The sequence below is a fragment of the Corticium candelabrum genome, chromosome 1, assembly GCF_963422355.1.
Source record: "Corticium candelabrum chromosome 1, ooCorCand1.1, whole genome shotgun sequence".
Lineage (NCBI taxonomy): Eukaryota > Metazoa > Porifera > Homoscleromorpha > Homosclerophorida > Plakinidae > Corticium > Corticium candelabrum.
The window spans coordinates 13099919-13117685 of NC_085085.1; the positions used below are offsets into that span (position 1 = coordinate 13099919).

The 17767-nt window shown below is 40.9% G+C and overlaps 3 protein-coding genes across 3 annotated transcripts; 1 reads left to right on the forward strand and 2 right to left on the reverse strand.

Moving 5' to 3' along the window:
* The first annotated feature begins 48 nt into the window (after positions 1 to 48).
* On the forward strand, positions 49 to 2874 carry LOC134185503 (phosphoenolpyruvate phosphomutase-like). Its single transcript, XM_062653308.1, has 5 exons — positions 49 to 120; positions 226 to 281; positions 359 to 455; positions 515 to 1203; positions 2541 to 2874. Exons 1-5 carry the CDS (start codon positions 78 to 80, stop codon positions 2622 to 2624), a joined length of 969 nt encoding a protein of 322 aa, XP_062509292.1. The 5' UTR covers positions 49 to 77; the 3' UTR covers positions 2625 to 2874.
* On the reverse strand, positions 2607 to 7149 carry LOC134185523 (GTP-binding nuclear protein Ran). The gene is made up of 4 exons (XM_062653331.1): positions 6932 to 7149; positions 6781 to 6865; positions 5248 to 5561; positions 2607 to 3062 (listed from the first exon to the last, which is right to left on the reverse strand). Exons 1-4 carry the CDS (start codon positions 6965 to 6967, stop codon positions 2844 to 2846), a joined length of 654 nt encoding a protein of 217 aa, XP_062509315.1. The 5' UTR covers positions 6968 to 7149; the 3' UTR covers positions 2607 to 2843.
* Positions 7150 to 7246: 97 nt separating this feature from the next.
* Positions 7247 to 14339, reverse strand: LOC134185513 (syntaxin-1A-like). The gene is made up of 11 exons (XM_062653318.1): positions 14249 to 14339; positions 14101 to 14181; positions 13914 to 14013; positions 12971 to 13045; positions 10056 to 10132; positions 9881 to 9989; positions 9516 to 9589; positions 8914 to 9003; positions 8810 to 8857; positions 7522 to 7632; positions 7247 to 7459 (listed from the first exon to the last, which is right to left on the reverse strand). The coding sequence occupies exons 1-11, from the start codon at positions 14282 to 14284 to the stop codon at positions 7379 to 7381; spliced, it is 882 nt and encodes a 293-aa protein (XP_062509302.1). The 5' UTR covers positions 14285 to 14339; the 3' UTR covers positions 7247 to 7378.
* Between the last annotated feature and the right edge of the window lie 3428 nt (positions 14340 to 17767).

Genomic DNA, 17767 nt, shown 5'->3' on the forward strand with positions numbered 1-17767 from the left:
CGTCTACCTACACCCGGCATGCGCTCATTGGTTCGTACGGTCACGTGATTACGTTGTGGCTAGAGAGAGAGGGCATAATGCAAACAATACGAACGATCGTGTCTACTCTAGGAGCGACAGGTGAATAAGACGTGATCTTGAGTAACTAAGCTATGATCGCGATTGAATTGTAGGTATATTAGGTAATGAATACTTTAGTGTTTGTGTCCTGTTTGCAATTGGCAGGTAAATGGACACGTCTTAACGTCATGCGATCTATGTCGGCTATGAGCAGCGTCAAGGTAACTACTGCAGATGAAAAGAACGCCCAAATTTTTTAATTAATGACGATAATGACGTCACTAATTCTGACTAATAGAAAACGACTCAGTTGAAACGTATGCTCAACTCTCGTGATCTTGAATTTATCATGGAAGCTCACAATGGTCTAAGCGCCAAAATAGTTGAAGAATCAGGTAAGACATATCAACTTTAATTAACGCGCATGCGCATTGAAAAACTAAGCTTGGTGTAGGTTTTAGTGGGATCTGGGGAAGTGGCTTATCCGTATCAGCACAGTTGGGAGTTAGAGACAACAACGAGGCGTCGTGGACTCAGGTATTAGACGTCCTTGAATTTATGAGCGACGCCACAACGATTCCCATTCTATTGGATGCTGACACGGGCTATGGCAACTTCAACAATGCACGTCGGTTGGTGAGAAAGCTTGAGTCGAGAGGAGTGGCCGGAGCATGCCTCGAAGACAAACTGTTTCCCAAGACTAACTCGCTTCATGACGGTCGTGCTCAACCACTAGCCGATGTCGAAGAGTTCTCTCTGAAGATCAGAGCATGCAAGGACTATCAGCTTGATCCCGACTTTTGCATTGTTGCCAGAGTCGAAGCTTTCATTGCAGGATGGGGACTGGAGGAAGCTCTGATGCGAGCAACTGCTTACGCTGATGCTGGTGCCGATGCCATTCTAATGCACAGCAAGAAGTCTGATCCGAGTGATATCATAGCGTTTATGGATGCTTGGAATAATAGGGCACCGGTAGTAATCGTGCCAACGAAATACTATACGACACCGACTGATCTGTTTCGAGAGAAAGGCATTTCTTTGGTTATATGGGCGAATCACAATCTTCGGGCAGCATTACAGGCAATACAGGATACAACGAAACAAATTTACCAGGATCAGTCTCTTGTCAACGTAGAGAAGAAGGTAAGTACATTGCGATTACGTTTCAACAAATAGTTGAAGTACATTCTTGAGTGTTGTCAACTGTCCAACTCTCTGATTTTTCCAATTTTAATGAAAGCGTCTTTTTGAGACCGTTGGAAATCAAAAAAATTATAATCATTTGGATCATTATTCAGACTATGGCAACATATTGTGCCTCAGAAAAATTTTGCTGATATTAGTATTTGCTGTATGTTGACCATGTAAATTGATGTGCACTCTGATGGTCCTCTAAGGTTTGGCTTTGTAAGAGTGCGTGTAGGGTCGAGTGTTCAGCCAGCCGGTCAAAGGACTGGCTGGACACTCAAGCGTAGAGTGTGTGAGACTGCTTGACAAGAATGAGCGTCTCTGACTTTATTAACATGAACTGCTATGGTACAGAAAAAAATAACCAACTATATCACAACGAATCGATATGATTATGTTGATCCATTGCCCTACTGCTCCTAATGTTTTCAAGTAATAATGTTTTTGAAAAATGTTGTCTTCAAAAAATTATAGGATAACAGAAAAAATATTTTGGTCTCAAAAATTTTGTCTGGGGTTTTGGTTTTTGTGCATGCACATGAAATATCGTCAAAAAAGGCCACTAGACGGAAGTGTGCAGCTCAAGATGCCAACTAGAAATGTTTAGAGAATTGAATCAGTTTGAAAGAATAAACAAATAATTAAATAAAAATGATAATATTGCACTTCAAAACCTTGAAAAAATGGATTCGTAAAAAATTCTAAATTTTTGGCATCTCGAAAAGAATTTGGCTCGAAAAGCGCTAGGAGCAGTTGGGTATCTACAATTCAATAGTGACTGCACTGATAGCCATGAGACTGGCTTCTAGACGGTGTGACTTGAATTTGTAGTTTACTGTTTCCGTGTGGTATTACTCCAAGGTCTGTGATAACCGATAACCATTGCATCAAGCTGTATAGTATTATACTATAGTATACTGATTGTTGTTAGGCTGGATCAGAGTCTGACTCACAACAAGTGTTTCCTGCACAAATGCAGTGCGCCTGTTAAGGAGCCTGGAGGAGAGTTGAATTACATCGAATACTGTACACAATTTATTTGCTCCAAAATTGTGTACTGCCCTTGTAGGTTGTATTGTGTCACACACTCGTAACATATTATACATGTACCCTTGTATTTGCACCCTTGGTATACCGATCAACCAAAACTATTACCTTGGGTTTTTTCGGTGTGTGTGTGTGTGTGTGTGTGTGTGTGTGTGTGTGTGTGTGTGTGTGTGTGTGTACGTGTGTGTGTGTGTACATTGAAAACATTAAGGTTTATGACGTCAGTAACCAGATGTCCTTTACAGATTGCCACAGTCAAAGAAATATTCCGACTTCAGAACGACGAAGAGTTGGTGCAAGCCGAAGACAAGTACCTTCCCAAGAAATAGTATTGACAAATAACGTTATGTGACACCCGTAACAATGTTTCTACTTTCGCAGCCTCTCATACTGAGCTTGAGCTAACTATTACTTCAATACTAATTGAATTCACTGCATTACACTGTCCCCTCAAACCACGTAACCTAACATACCATACCAAATTCACTAAAAACCAGTCAACAGTAAAGTAGCTTGCTAGATCAAACACAATTTGGCATTCACAGTCATTATAGATCGTCGTCGTCGTCTGCTGGTAGAGGCGCGTCTTGTGCCACTTTCAGGTCATGCTGATATTGGGCTGCTATATTTGGGTCCATGATAACTTCCGGTGGAGCTAATGCCGGCATGGCAGCGATTTCGAGATTCGGGTCTCCAACCAGCTTCTTTGCTAGCCATAGAAAAGGTTTCTCAAAGTTGTAATTGCTCTTGGCGCTGATGTCATAATACTAAGAGAAATGAATGAATAGATTAGGTACGCTGTAACCACATAATTCAAGACAAAAAGCAATACAGTAGAACCTCGCTAATCCGAATTACCTTTAGTGCCCTGCCTTGTGTACCCAGATCCTAATAGGCAGTCTGATTGGGTTGCTGCCACATTGAAGGGGTTATCTAGTTTTCAGCAAATGCACGTACAATGTATCTGATTATTCTATATCCTGACTGTCACATTATTTAGAAGTATGTTGTCGTTGCAGTTGTGTCCTTTAGCACAAACATGGTATGGAGACATGTAAATGCACCAGTGGTCTGAGGCAAGGGGTGGACCTCTGAGGCTACGTGTTTTATATTTATAGTCCAAACAATTTCACTAATCCGAATTTTTCTATACGTTTTTCCAAGCGTTTTTCTTGTGCCTCCCATCTATAAGCTACCATGACTTGATCTGCTAAAAGCAGCCGTACATATACGTATACACTTTCGGTAGGCTGCTCGTCATAGTTTAATTCCAGTTATTGCACTCCTGGATTTGATCTCTGATTTGTTTACAAAAGGCATGTGCTTCCAGTAGATGCTAGAGCACTTCCGGTTTGGACGCTAGAGTTGAACTTGAATCAACTCTAGCGTCGGCGATGCTGACGGCACTCATCACGCGACGTGCGAGTGTTTACACTATGATGCCTGCCTGAGCGTCATCGCTAGCGTCGCCCGTGTCATATTGTAAACCTAGCTGACCCGATCAACTGCTGGTCTTGAAAGACCATAGTTTCATTAAAGGAACACTCCGTCGTTTAGCGCTACGCCAGCGTAAACTTGATTGCATACTATACACAATGAAGTTGGAAGGTTGGTCTGAACTACAGGCAACGCTGGATACGAGAGCGCTAGATATTAGCAGCAATAGCATAAAAACAGAGCGCATACGATGATCACATGAGAAACATTCCATCAATGCTCGCTAGACTAGGAGCCTCGCTACCATCAAAATGCTAGAAGACACGCGTGAGACGTTGAGAAAATGTGCTCGTGGGTTGTGAAACGGGAGTGGATGCGCATGCAAGGCTGAAGGGACCAACGGAACTGCATTTATATGCTTGCACTTATCACGTGACCTACTTATTGCTTACCACGTGATCATCGCATGTTCAAACCTGGTTGTGTAAACGTAACCTATTTGGTACCTTCGACCTGAGGAAAGATGACGAGTTGGTTTGCATGCGACCTGAACTCTGCTTCAACGAGATTGTAAATCACCCCCGTGCATTTTCCTTACTTGTAACCGTGACTACACTCTTGATATCCAGCTTTGCCTGTAGTTCAGCCCAACCTTCCAACTTGATTACGTATAGTATGCAATCAAGTCTACAGGGGCATGACGCTAAACGACGGAGTGTACCTTTAATGATCAGTAAACTCGTGGTAACCTAACTAATACGATGAGGGACAGGGTGTAAGGCGGCGAGAACCAACAACTTTCTAGCCTCGATGCCAGACTGCTTTCTGCACGTGTGGTGGTGGGGAGAAACAAGTGATTCTTCTCCCTGCCACCATATGTGCAGAAGTGGTCTGGCATCGAGGCTAACAACTTGCATGCATAATTAGGGCATTGAAACTAATTCGCAGCACTGTTTGAAATGTCTAAAGTGACTTAGTCATAAATGCATGCAGTGAGGAGATCTCAGTTGGCATTGAATTATAAGCGTGTCCTCGTAGTCAACTAAACCTATCTACAACAGTGGGTGATGATGATATCTAATATCATATTGGTACTTTAGGACACTGATCTAGCCTTTCAATCAAATACCGAATTCCTTAGTCACCCGCTTATTCTAGTTTCAAGCAAAGTCTCCAAGTCTAACCCATGCCTGGTTAGTAGCACATACACAACATTGACCGTACAACTATTAAATAATTCTCATGTCCTCAAACGTCCACATCAAAGAAGTCACTACTACATGGTACATACAAGTCAGTACCAAGTGTGGATACCTTCCGTAGTTTGGTTCAAGTTGTCTTAAACCAACGCAAGACGCGTCCCTAGCCACCTTACACAGTCAACAAACAGTCAACTTTCCATGACTCCCAGGTAACCATTCTATACATACATAGTTACATGCAATTGTCACTACACATACAATCATACCTAGAGCTTTTTCATACAAACCAACAAACAATTACAACCATTCTTACTTGTAGGTTCTTTTTTCTGTGAAAAGTGATCTGTTTTGCCTTCACTTTCCGATCCTTGATATCCACTTTGTTTCCACACAACACGATGGGTATGTTTTCGCACACACGAATCAAATCTCGATGCCAATTGGGTACGTTCTTGTACGTAACTCTTGATGTAACATCAAACATGATGATAGCACATTGGCCTTCTATGTAGTAGCCATCACGAAGCCCACCAAACTTCTCCTGTCCAGCAGTGTCCCATACATTAAACTTGATCTCACCGCGATTGGTGTTGAACGCAAGTGGATGAACCTCGACGCCAAGTGTTGCTACAACAGAAAGCAACAGAGATGCATGCAACCATTAATTTGCCATAACCGATATGCAAATTATTCAGAACTGCTGCAAGGGAAAGAGGAAACATAATCAGGGTTCTCGCTAGAGATTTTTGGGAGTGTGGCGGGTGGGTCCATGACTCATGCAGTCTGCTCTCGGTTGCATAGTCCAAGTTGTACATGCGCACTTGAGCCGATCTCAACTGAGGTAAATATTTACGTTTTAGCTGTTGCGTTTAACATACATTCCAGTGTCCTGGCAAGGAAATCAACTTCGATTGCCACTAAGCCCTTCTTAACTCACACACTGCATGACCTAATTGATACCTCTATGCAAACTTGAAGGCCATCTTGCACTCCTTTTGATGCAAACAACAAACTTCACAAAGGAGCTAACAAGTCCCAGTCAGTCAAGCTCTCTGACCAAATAGTTGAAAACGTCACTAAACCAAGAAAGCTGACTGACTACATCAGTGTGGATTACTTTGGCTCTGACAAACTGAGCCCTGGTACCACATTCTTGTATTGTATGGTGTTACATGTCTAATTAAGTGCCTCCCCTACTGCAGCCATTTTGCATGTAATTTTTGATAACCAGCTTCCAAGAGAGAATGAAAGGCAGCTGAGGTTTTCTCTGGATAAAGCATGCTAGGAGGTACCTAAGTTATGAAATTAACTGTTACACCTTTGGAAAGGCCATCACATGCTAAGAGACAAGGTTTACACTATCATATATGCGTAAGATGGATGTTTTGTCCAAACATGTCCCAACACTGGTGCAGTATTTGGTCGGACAAGCAACACATATGGTGGAACATTGTCCTGCGTCCTACCATTATTTCCACACTGCTAAATGGCAGTCTACTGGAACACTCATTGGGTAGGGACCACGTGCCGGTAACTACGTGGGTTATCCCCCTTGTTCCAGAGCAATATCATATTTCTTGCCCTCTCACCGTTTATTTCACTCCCAATAAATTATATTGCTCTAGAACGCGCGCCATAACCTACACTTGCATGATCATTACGTGCACGTCGATCAGAGCGTCGATCTTTCCGTATTTATCAACTAAATTTAGCAAACAACCTCTGATTAGTGTCTCAACAATTTTACTGCTCATTAGCCAACGTAACCCCCAAGGGGCCCTCTCTTGTTCAATCACTCTTTGCAAACTAAGATAACCGTCTCCTGCCTTCAACTGTAGTATCATACCAATGTATTTCTTTTCGAATTCTCCTGTCAAGTGACGTTTGACGAACGTAGTTTTCCCCGTCCCTCCGTCGCCGACAAGAACAAGCTAGTGAAACAAACATACGACAGAGACATCAGAACACGCCGTTTTTCAAATTAGAAACACTAATACTTTGAACATCGGCGGCTCATGCGAAAGTCCAGCCATAATGTGAAACTCACACGCGAACAACAGCACAACAAACGAACGAAATAAGCTAGCTTTGTGTCTAGAGTACGAAGAAACCGATGCAACAACGCGATATTGCAGGATGGTCAAGATGCAACTGGATTTCAAATGAATGACCAACCGCTATACAGACTCAAACCGGTTCAACCTGCAGTTCCAGCGGGAGAAATGCCCGAATAACCCCATGTACGCATGCGTAAGCACGACGCGCTGCAGCACTTAAGTCTATAATTCTAGACGCTCTGGCACGCTCGTAAATACTGTACTGTACCCCTTTATCTCTCTTTCTCTTTCTTATACACTTTAAATGTTCTAATGATGTGCAAGACAAATCAAAACGTTCCTGTGTCTACTTGTACCACAGCACAATATTGAGAAAATTACAAGTCATCATGAGGTCACTGCTCCTGCTATAATAGCGCCAATTACAACCAAAATGACAACAACCAAAATGGCACAAAAAACTTTTTTCTATAAAAGAAAACCAAGTAGCAACTTAGAAGATAACAAGTAAATTAGAAAAGATGACATACACGTCTGGCACTTCTCTGATAGGTCAACGCCTTTCTGGTTTCCTTCTTCGCCGATTCAACATATGCAGCTGCCTTCTCGACATTGTACTCTATCCTATCAACCATATCTCCCTAACACAAATAAATACATTGTATGTGTGACACTGCTAATTACAATAGAGAGCAAATAAATAGATTTGAAATGTGGGGTGTTTGCAGGTACAGTACAACCCTGATTTATATGCAGACTTTTTCGGTGGAAGCCAAATTGTCCACATAATCAAAAGTCCAAATAAATGAAATGATAGTGTCGTGACTTCCTTGAGGCTCAGTCATACATTGACAGACAAGTATATAATAAACAAATGTTTAATTAATTAATAATATACAGCAATATTAGATCAACAACAACTCAACATGTTTACACATTTAATGATTAGATGTAAAAAAAGTCCTCAATGATTCCAATTTTGAAGTAGATTAACAGATTTCCATGTTGGAAGAATGTCAAGGGAAACACGTGAAAGACACATGCTTTTCGAGCAGAAATAAATTAGTTTGGATAATCGAGGTTGCACTGTACAGTGTAGTGTGTAATGACTTGCTGGGACAGAATTTACAGACTTGTGCTGTAGCAGTAACTACTATGTATGCCCACAATGATACAAACAGTCCTTCCCAACTTAGTTGCAGCCCAAAAAACAATTCGGAGCTACTGTACAAAACATGCCTAATTTCAAATGATAAGACTTAGTATTGGTCAGTCACACACCCCAAATCTAACATTTTGATGACTTTCAGTGCCAAACATGACATGCAAAAAAGAGCCACAGTTTTATCTAAAAACAGTACTATAAACTCTAATCCAATACAACTGGATACTGACATCAGTAGAATTCATAACAGCACTTATAAATACTACTCTGTAGACAAGATACAAACGACAACTCATATCCACTAAAACACTAGATATAATAGCTTCATTCAAATATGACCACAAACACTTTGCTTGCAACAGTAACTGTATATGCCATTCACACAAACATTCAACATGCAGCATCCTGAACATCATCTATACAAACAATTGCATGATACCAGTTGTACTCTACATATCATCAGATAGCAAAGACAACAAAAGACTAAGAAAAAGTCAATAGTACAGCATACATGTAAATTCAATGATAGCCTCCAAATTTCAATTCAAATAAAGATTACACAACACAGTATCCAGGAATACATCATAACATGTGACAATTCAGTTGTACTGGTATATTGAAACTAAACAAACATCGTCTGCAGTTGCACTTACCTGTTCTTCCACTAGCATAGCCATGTCCAGAAACATATCATGTAACTCCTACAACCAAACCATTTAACAAACAGTGTTTGGAAATGACGTTGACACTAACTTACTCTGATACTGTTCTCCAGTCGAATGATGTCATTGTGTCGTGCAGTAATGTCTCCCAAAGCCTGCTTCATTTGAGCATTTTCAACAAGAATCTAACAATAAAATAAATAGAATAAAATGTTACAAAATAGTTATCACATCTGTCTTGACACGTGACAGTAAAGCAAGTATGATGCCATATTCCATGGTCTTCTTTGCAAGTTAAAAACATAGAAGTGAAACAAAGAAGCAGATCCAAGTACTTCAGAATCACTGTATTCATCACACAAAACCTATATTTCTCAAACATCTGACTCACTTCCTCCAAGATACAACATCTGAGCCTGAAAATATTATATAAACACATTACCGTCTATGTTTGCACTTGTACACTCCTTTTATAAGCCAAAATCAACTACACTACAAGACAACAAGAAATCATGATTTTTGGTAAAGTCCACTAACAGACTGTTAGTATGCTACATCAGAGCTGATCAAAACTACAGATGCAATACTGTAACCCTGGCGCATGTGCGCCTCAGGTTTACTACAGACCACCTGCAGCAATAGCAGTGAGTTTATACTTTCTACAACAAATATACATGAACCTCTATGGGATACATACCCCTTGTGTAAAGACACCTAAATTGTTCTCTTCTACCATTGCTTCAACTTCATCGTGAGTCTTATTCTGGTTGGCTAAAAAGGAATGATTAACAGCATCAAACACTGTCTGTAACCAGCATCACCTCTACTATCAATACTACCTCTCTCTGCTCTCTCCCTTTTTCTCTCTCCATCACAGCAATCAAATATACTTAGAGTCAGTAAACCATCAACTTCTACCACTACTTTCACAACTATCTATCATTTACTAGATTCTCAGCATTTGCATTTGAAAGTCCTTTAGCCTAGAGAGGTAGTATGAAGGTAGAGAGTGCATTCTTTTATCATCACAGTAACACCAAAGTTCAAGCACGTTACACTTACTGATTATCAACTGTCTTTCAATACGTTCAATACACTTTTCTCTGTACTCAACCTGAATACGATTATACTCTTCCATAATTTCTAAGAATTTTCGAGACAAAGTGGAATGCTGAAACAATGTAGCAAAGCAGCCAACAATATTAGAACAGTCATATTATAGATGACCAAAACAAACCTGAGCCTTTCGTATCCTAAAGTCTGCTGAATGTCGAGCTGGTCCTCTTTGCTCTTCTTCAAGTGCCTTCTCCATAGCTACTCATAGCAATATCATAAATGAAAAGAATAACTGATGTATACGAAAATGAAAAAAGAATAACTGATTGAAACCTAACATAGTGCCCCAATCCGCTATTGAACCATAAGCTTATCAAATGATTCAGCACTTGCATGTCTTCTCAGTTCTGTATTTTCTTACTAATCCATCAAACATTGTCTACTGACTTCAAGCATAGATATCAGAAGACACCAATAAGCAGCAGAATCGACTTGCGATAACCACATCAACACATCATGTGCTAATCAGTGTCATTGACTACAGTTAAATACCTATACATTGTAGTTGGCAAAAACATAAGTGCCAGGATACTGACATAGAAACAAAGATTTTTCCTCTTTTCCAAACTTCCTTGTTCACTTTCACTTTGAAAAACATTACTACTATACCACACATGATCGTGACCAAACTGACAATTTCTCAACATAAAGCCACAAATCAAACACCAGTTTACCAAACTTTAATTTAAAGTTAACATTCAACAATACCCTGCCAATCTATACTACTAACATTGGCTGTGTTTGTGGATATGTATAAGTTTGATAGCCGGCTAAACCGGATCATGCACGAGGCTAACATTTGGGGTACAGGTGTAACTCGGCATGGGTAAGAACATAGGCAGGGTGGCATTGGCCTCCAGCTTTAGTCGGAGACCCTTTCAGAGGTGCAACGTAGAACGACACATTGCTGTTCGTCGTTTAGGAAGGAGACTGACTGCCCCTGATAGACTCAATTTGAAGGAAGTTCCGTTATGTGAGCTCAATCTCCTAGGATAATTTTGTTTTCTCATAACTAGGTGTGCAATGCTCACTTTAAAATTGCAACATATTCATTGTTTGTTAACACAAAAAAAAACACAAAGCTTTACGCTCTTTCTAAGAACTGTTCAGAAATTAGAGTTACACAGTAGATCATTTTCGTTGCGACAAGCGAAAAAACCTCGCTTCATGAACATTGTAGCTTCACTATCTAGCGGTAGCAAATGCACCTTGTACATGCTCCTGTTGTCTATTGGCTACCATTCAATTTGTATTGAGCAGCTAGAGACATCCCTGTCAATTCTGGCTGGAGAAGACGTCATTGTCAGGATGTCCACAGCAGAGCTGTCAGACAACATTAGTTAAGAGCTTGCACCCTGCGTGAGGACAATAATTGCTAATAGCCATCTAATTGTCAAGGTAATTGCTACTCAATTCATTCTAATAGGATCCTACACGTGCCTTTGTAACAACATTTTTCGTCTCGCGTTACAGTTTGACCAATCAACACACTGAAAACCTACCACATGAAAAACTAGTTCTTCACGTGACATTATATGTTACCAGTCATTCTCCTCGCTAGTAGAACAAAAAGCACGTGCTAAAACACATGGAGCGGGCACGAGGAGGAGGACTGGGTACGAGTCAAGTAACCATTACAAATAAGCTGCAATGAAATACTATGCCTATCAACATATGATGCGTGGTGGTGAAGACTTCAACATCTTACTGAAGCAGATAGACTGCAACGAGTGAACATAGAGCAAGGTGGAGCAATCAGTGATTAGGCACGTAGTCAGCATGTAACAACTGCACAGCAGACCTATGTAATTACGACACAGAGGCTGCTGCAACTGTGGATACATCAGACCCTTCGAAAGCATCAAATAAACAACAAGAAAACATCTGACCAGGTAAACGACTGACACATTTGATTGCCAACAGATTAGTCAAATATTGTTGGCGGAGCTGCATGGGAGGCTCCGAGCTCCAGATTGAGAGAATATATTCTCTCAAACATTTTGGCTAGTTTATGATAAAAACTGAGATCATTATTTAATCAAAAGGCATTAATGAACCAATAACTAGTAACTGAAGCTGTGTTGCACCCTCGCTTCCACAGCTTTTGAGCCCTCTAAAGAAACAATCAACTTGTCATGAAGCAATATGAAATGCTGTTACTAAGCAATTGTCATTTCACATGACCACAAATTCCAAAACACCACTAAAATTGTCTGCTATTGTCTAATGGCAAGATATAACACATATAAGACATGAATGTTGTCTCCTCCCAAGTTGTCCCAATGTTAAGATCTGTATTATCTTTAGTAATTTAGAAATTGACCATTGAAGAACAGATAGGTTTAATAATTATCGAACGAACCCCCATAATCTGCACATAATCTACCGTATTCGCCCGTAATAGCGGCCATACTGAAATAACGCCCATGCCGGTATATACGCCCATGTGCGACAGGTCAGAACTTTCAGCCCGAAAAACGCCCATGCCCAGGTATACGCCCAGGATACAAATGTGCAGACAAAACAAAATGGGGTCTGCAGAACATTCGTCTCCGTCTGTGTGCATTTGATGAGCTGGTGTCCGTGTTGCGTAAAAGTGCTTACTATTTCTTCGTTGCAATTAGCGATCCTGATGCTTTTAACAGGCTTCAAGCCGACTACTCCGACTTGCGTGTGTAGTGTTTAGTTTCTGTGTCTATGCTGATGGTATACGGATACCATTACCTTTGATCTTGCAAATGAATAATTGCAAGCATTTGTGGTATTTCTGTCTTCAAGTGTTTAGATGATGACTGGCCAAACGACAGCATATTGCAACCATGTATACGCCTGGGACTAAAATAATGTAAATGCCCTAGTATACGCCCAAAAAAGCATTTCTTTTCTATACAACCAGGGCATTATTACAGGCGAATATGGTATTCCATTTGGATGTCTGATTGTTTTGTCACATAAATAAAATTGCTAAATGAGCACTTACTTTAATAGTTGTTTAGAGTAATATAAATATTGAAATATCCAGATAAATATACTTACTCTTCAGCTTTCCTCTAACCATGTTTGCATCTCGCTTCACTTGAGACATCTTTGCTTCCAATCTTTCTCTATCAGCTACACCCAATGTATACATTATGTAAGTTGACCTGATTAGCATCAGCACAATAGCATGACTATGCAATGTACAACTAAATTAATGTAACTAAACATAGATTTCTTAGTAATAACCACAATTACCTTACAAATTTCTTACAAATGCAGAATGCATGTTTTTAGTTGCATCGTATTCTTAGTAAAGACAATGTTAATGCCATGTAGACTCCCAAACTTGTCGCAACTGCCTAATAATATTTACCGGTAAATGACTAAAATTATCTGAAATAAACAAGAGAATATTTGGTGCATTGCATAAGAAAAAAGACGTGATTTCAAGTTGTCAGTGACATTACTGCAACTGATATTCTATTCATTCAAAGAAATCAGACCAGCATCTCCACTTATGACTATCATCAGGTCACACTTCAACTCAATGGAAAAGAACATAATGAAGATGAAGAGTGTTTATGTACACGTCTAAGTCAGTGCTCTACCAAATACATAATGTTCATCTTCCTCTTCATCATCACACTCGTCAATTGGTTTCTTGACAGAACACAAAGAAATATAACAAATTGCAAACACTATACTAGGCCTGATTGTACTTGAGCAGCTTTTGTGACCATGCAGTAGCAGGTTTCAAAGCAAAAGAATAAAATACTATTCACACCCTTGTGAATGGCTCACAGAAAGAAGGAACAACAAACACAAACAAACACAGACAAACACAAACAAACACAGACAAACACACACAAACAAACAAACACCACGCACGCGCACACGCACACACACACACACACACACACACACACACACACACACACAATGACAAACACACAAACACCCACACCATCCTACAGCACGCTGCACACACAAATCAGACTACCTTCATTAGGCTGAGGAGAACCAATGATAGCACTCTGCGCTTGTTTGATTTCATCTACCGTCACCTGTATTTCATTGATACTATCCCGGATATAATCCACCTGCTCATTACCAATCCGAGAAAACATCCATTAGAAAGGGTGGAGACCATCCTAACGTTCAGATCTAGACACAGAAAGAACACCCACCTGGTCAAACAAATCAGACAAGAAAGGTTGGCCGTCTATGGGAACTGCAACTTCCGACAAGCCGTCATACGGTACCCTACCCTAAAAAGACGAAATTACAAGTCTGTCGGAGTCTAGACGAACTAGATGGCCGGCCATACGGACTTACCTCTTGACGCAGGGCCTCTAGCCTGTCTCGAACCATCGCTTTTGCAACTCCGCGGCGATGAACACGGACACTGCATAGGGCGATTGCGCATGCACTTGGCCCAACCATCAAAGCGAGGCTTTGCGTTTCAGCGCCACAAGAATGTAGCGTTTGTGGAGCTCGAGACCGTTTCAATACTTCTAGATTTGGGATCTGTGGTACAGAAAGACACAAATACCACTCTAGAGTTGAAATTGATTGTTCATGATCAGTAGACTACTAGTGTTGTCATTTTCTTCATCTTTGTAACAGGAATTACGTTCATTGTACATGTTTAATTAAATTCCAAATTCTAATTTCCTTTAGTTTGGGACAAATCAGTCGTTAGATCGACTTAATTAGAGATGTGTGTGTGTGTGACAGTGTGTGTGTGTGTGTGTGTGTGTGTGTGTGTGTGTGTGTGTGTGTGTGTGTGTGTGTGTGTGACAGTGTGTGTGTGTGTATGTGTGTGTGTGTGTGTGTGTGTGTGTGTGTGTGTGTATGTGTGTGTGTGTGTGTGTGTGTGTGTGTGTGTGTGTCTGTCTGTCTGTCTGTCTGTCTGTCTGTCTGTCTGTCTGTCTGTCTGTCTGTCTGTCTGTCTGTCTGTCTGTCTGTCTGTCTGTCTGTGTGTGTGTGTGTGTGACAGTGTGTGTGTGTGTGTGTGTGTGTGTGTGTGTGTGTGTGTGTGTGTGTGTGTGTGTGACAGTGTGAGTGTGTGTGTGTGTGTGTGTGTGTGTGTGTGTGTGTGTGTGTGTGTGTGTGTCAGTGTGTGTGTGTGTGTGTGTGTGTGTGTGTGTGTGTGTGTGTGTGTGTGTGTGTGTGTAACTTACCGATTTCTTTGCTCTGTAGACTGTACTCAAGCACATAAACTATATTTGTAGTCGACCAGGGATGCATGAGTAGATACAGGCGCGGATACAGAATTTTTGAAAGAGGGGTCCTAGTCTAATTAGCCACGCCCCATAAGAGCAAATCTTTATATGAACTATGGAACCATCAAACTCACCTCAGTCTCCATTAGAGCTAATTTCTTCCTGAGCCCTGTCACAGCATTTTTACATCACTAGGGCTTATTTGGTTTCGGCCACGTGCAGGGACTATTTGGTCGCGTGGACTATTTGGTTTCGCATTTATTGCGCCTCGAATCGGCACTCTCCAACTCTTACAGTTGTATGAGACGGACTCGAACGACGTGACGATGGCCATGATAATTTTCACGCGTCTCCCAGACGTCTCGATAAGCCGAAATCGAGTGCGACCTGCTTCTTCTTCGTTTGTATTTGGCTTCATATGAATACCGAAGTCATCACGACATTGTCGATCACAATTTCGCGTGTCTGACGTTTCGTTCCGAGGCAAATCTCGGCTCGTCTGGTAGCGGGCGTGTCGAAAGTAGGCGGAGTAAGAATCTCTTGTGGGTTACAAGGTAAACAAATATCTGTGTGTTGTTGCACTAATTTTTTTAGCTAGGACGACTACAGTTGTAGATATAACACAACACTTGCAAAGTGGAAAGTCGCTTGACAGCGGACTAGAACGTTCGTATATTACACTAAATTCGCTAAAGTAGAATATTCGTATAGCCTCGAAACTTCAGTTAGTTAGACTATTCCCTCGCACTCTAAAAAAAACTACATTACCCTGCAACGCCAAGTTTGGTTGGACGCGTATACTTTCAGGAACGCTTCTCCCAGGATACTGATAACGCCACAAAGTGAGAAACATGAGAAGTGGTACAAAACTTTCAATGGAATATTATCACCGATCTATATAATTCAAAGCAAAAACCTAATTATTACAAATAAGAAACAATCTTGAATACTAAACTACCAAGGCACACAAAGAACAACCAAACAACAAAGATAGACAAAGAGACCAAGGAACAGCCAAAATTAAGCATTGGTTCAGAAATAATATTGGTCAGCAATAGCACGGTACACAAAAAACAAACAAACGAAAGACAGACAGACAGACAGATAGACAGACAGACAGACAGACAGATGTTGAATACCAGCCACAAGTCAAGGATGTAGAATTCTGGCACACCTATAGGAAGCTCATCGTACATCATCGAATCTTGCTCTGATGTTGTACAATCCGGATCTAATTTGTGTGGTAAGCTGTTGCAGCTGCAAGACCCCCAGTGTGGCATGCTCTTGATGAGACACTGTCATATGTTACTGGGATGAACTTCCTATCACGAACTGTTCCACCTAGACTTTGGGAGTCCGCTGCAGCCATCCATGACACACTGACAAGATCAACGTTCACCAATCTCTTGGGTAGAGGCAATCTAACAAACAGGCAGTGGCTTCAAGCAACTTTACCAATACGACATGGAGGATTTGGTCTCACAGCTTTAATTAATTAACATCTACAGCACAATTTGCATTTCTGTCTAGTTGGGTCTCAGCCCTGCATACAATAGCAAAATGAATTCCTGATGCTGAGAGATTGCTTGATGAAGTTCAGAATTGACATCATTCAAATAGTTCCATCAGCAGAGATTTGTGCAATGTTTTGCCTCAAAACAAAACTCTGGTAGAAGTTATCAACGACAGGAAGCAACTACAACACAAGCTGACTGAGGAATACATGAAATCTCTGTCAAATGGTTTTATTCAGAATTCATCTTCGACTAGAGACCAATCTCGAATGAAGTCCTTGCAAGGCAAAGGTGCAGGAGCGTGGCTCCTGACAGTACCATCATCATCATCATGGCATGCATTATCTCCGTGCGATTTCCGCTTGACATCCTTGATGAGACTGGGCTGCCAAATGCCTTTGGCTTCTGGTCAGTGTGACTGTGGTAAAGAATGAGACTCAGATGGATACCACCTAATAACATGTAAGACTGGGGGCGGCCCAGTAATCAGCCATAACAACATGGTCAGACTGTTTGAGTCAACTGCAATTACATCACGTAAAAGAACCCAGAGGAAGGTATGTCAATTCTGAAGACAGATCAGACATAGTCGTATTCGATTCGGCGACGGGGATGGATCTTGAATTGGATATTGCTCTAGCGCATCCCTGGAGCAATGAAATAGAAGGTTTATCAGCTACAACTCAGAGAGCCAGCGGCAACCAGAAGAGAAAATCTGAAGATCAAAAAGTATGACCAGGAGCTCTGCCTGGAGGTTTTCGACCAACATTTGTGCCTATAGTCTTCGAACATTTTGGCTGTTGGGGAGAGAAAGCTGAAGACTATTTGAAGAAACTGTCACAGCTATCAAGAGACGAAGACGGAAAGCCAAATGCATCAACCTTCAAGACATACTGAAGATCTGTGTTTTCTGTGTGTCTACAACGATCAAATGCTAGAGTGATTGACAGAAAAATAAAGAAGATTGTTTCAAGAGACAGCAACATAAACATAAATAGTTGTAGGTAGAACCAAGCCCTATTGGCTTGGGTAGTATTTAGTTCCTTTGCTTAAATGGTGTATAATAGTTCAATGTTTTGAAAATATATGTATTGACAGACAGACAGACAGACAGA

Coding starts and splice junctions, on each gene's coding strand:
- LOC134185513 (XM_062653318.1), bottom strand. CDS start 14,284: ATGGTTCGAGACAGGCTAGAGGCCCTGCGTCAAGAG. Junction 9,590..9,880: donor TGAAAGACAGTTGATAATCA/GTAAGTGTAACG, acceptor ATTCCTTTTTAG/CCAACCAGAATAAGACTCAC. Junction 7,460..7,521: donor ATCAGAGAAGTGCCAGACGT/GTATGTCATCTT, acceptor TTTCTTTTATAG/AAAAAAGTTTTTTGTGCCAT.
- LOC134185503 (XM_062653308.1), top strand. CDS start 78: ATGCAAACAATACGAACGATCGTGTCTACTCTAGGAGCGACAG. Junction 121..225: donor GTCTACTCTAGGAGCGACAG/GTGAATAAGACG, acceptor TGCAATTGGCAG/GTAAATGGACACGTCTTAAC. Junction 1,204..2,540: donor TTGTCAACGTAGAGAAGAAG/GTAAGTACATTG, acceptor TGTCCTTTACAG/ATTGCCACAGTCAAAGAAAT.
- LOC134185523 (XM_062653331.1), bottom strand. CDS start 6,967: ATGGCTGGACTTTCGCATGAGCCGCCGATGTTCAAA. Junction 6,866..6,931: donor ATGAGCCGCCGATGTTCAAA/GTATTAGTGTTT, acceptor TTGTTTCACTAG/CTTGTTCTTGTCGGCGACGG. Junction 3,063..5,247: donor ACAGAAAAAAGAACCTACAA/GTAAGAATGGTT, acceptor CATTTCTCTTAG/TATTATGACATCAGCGCCAA.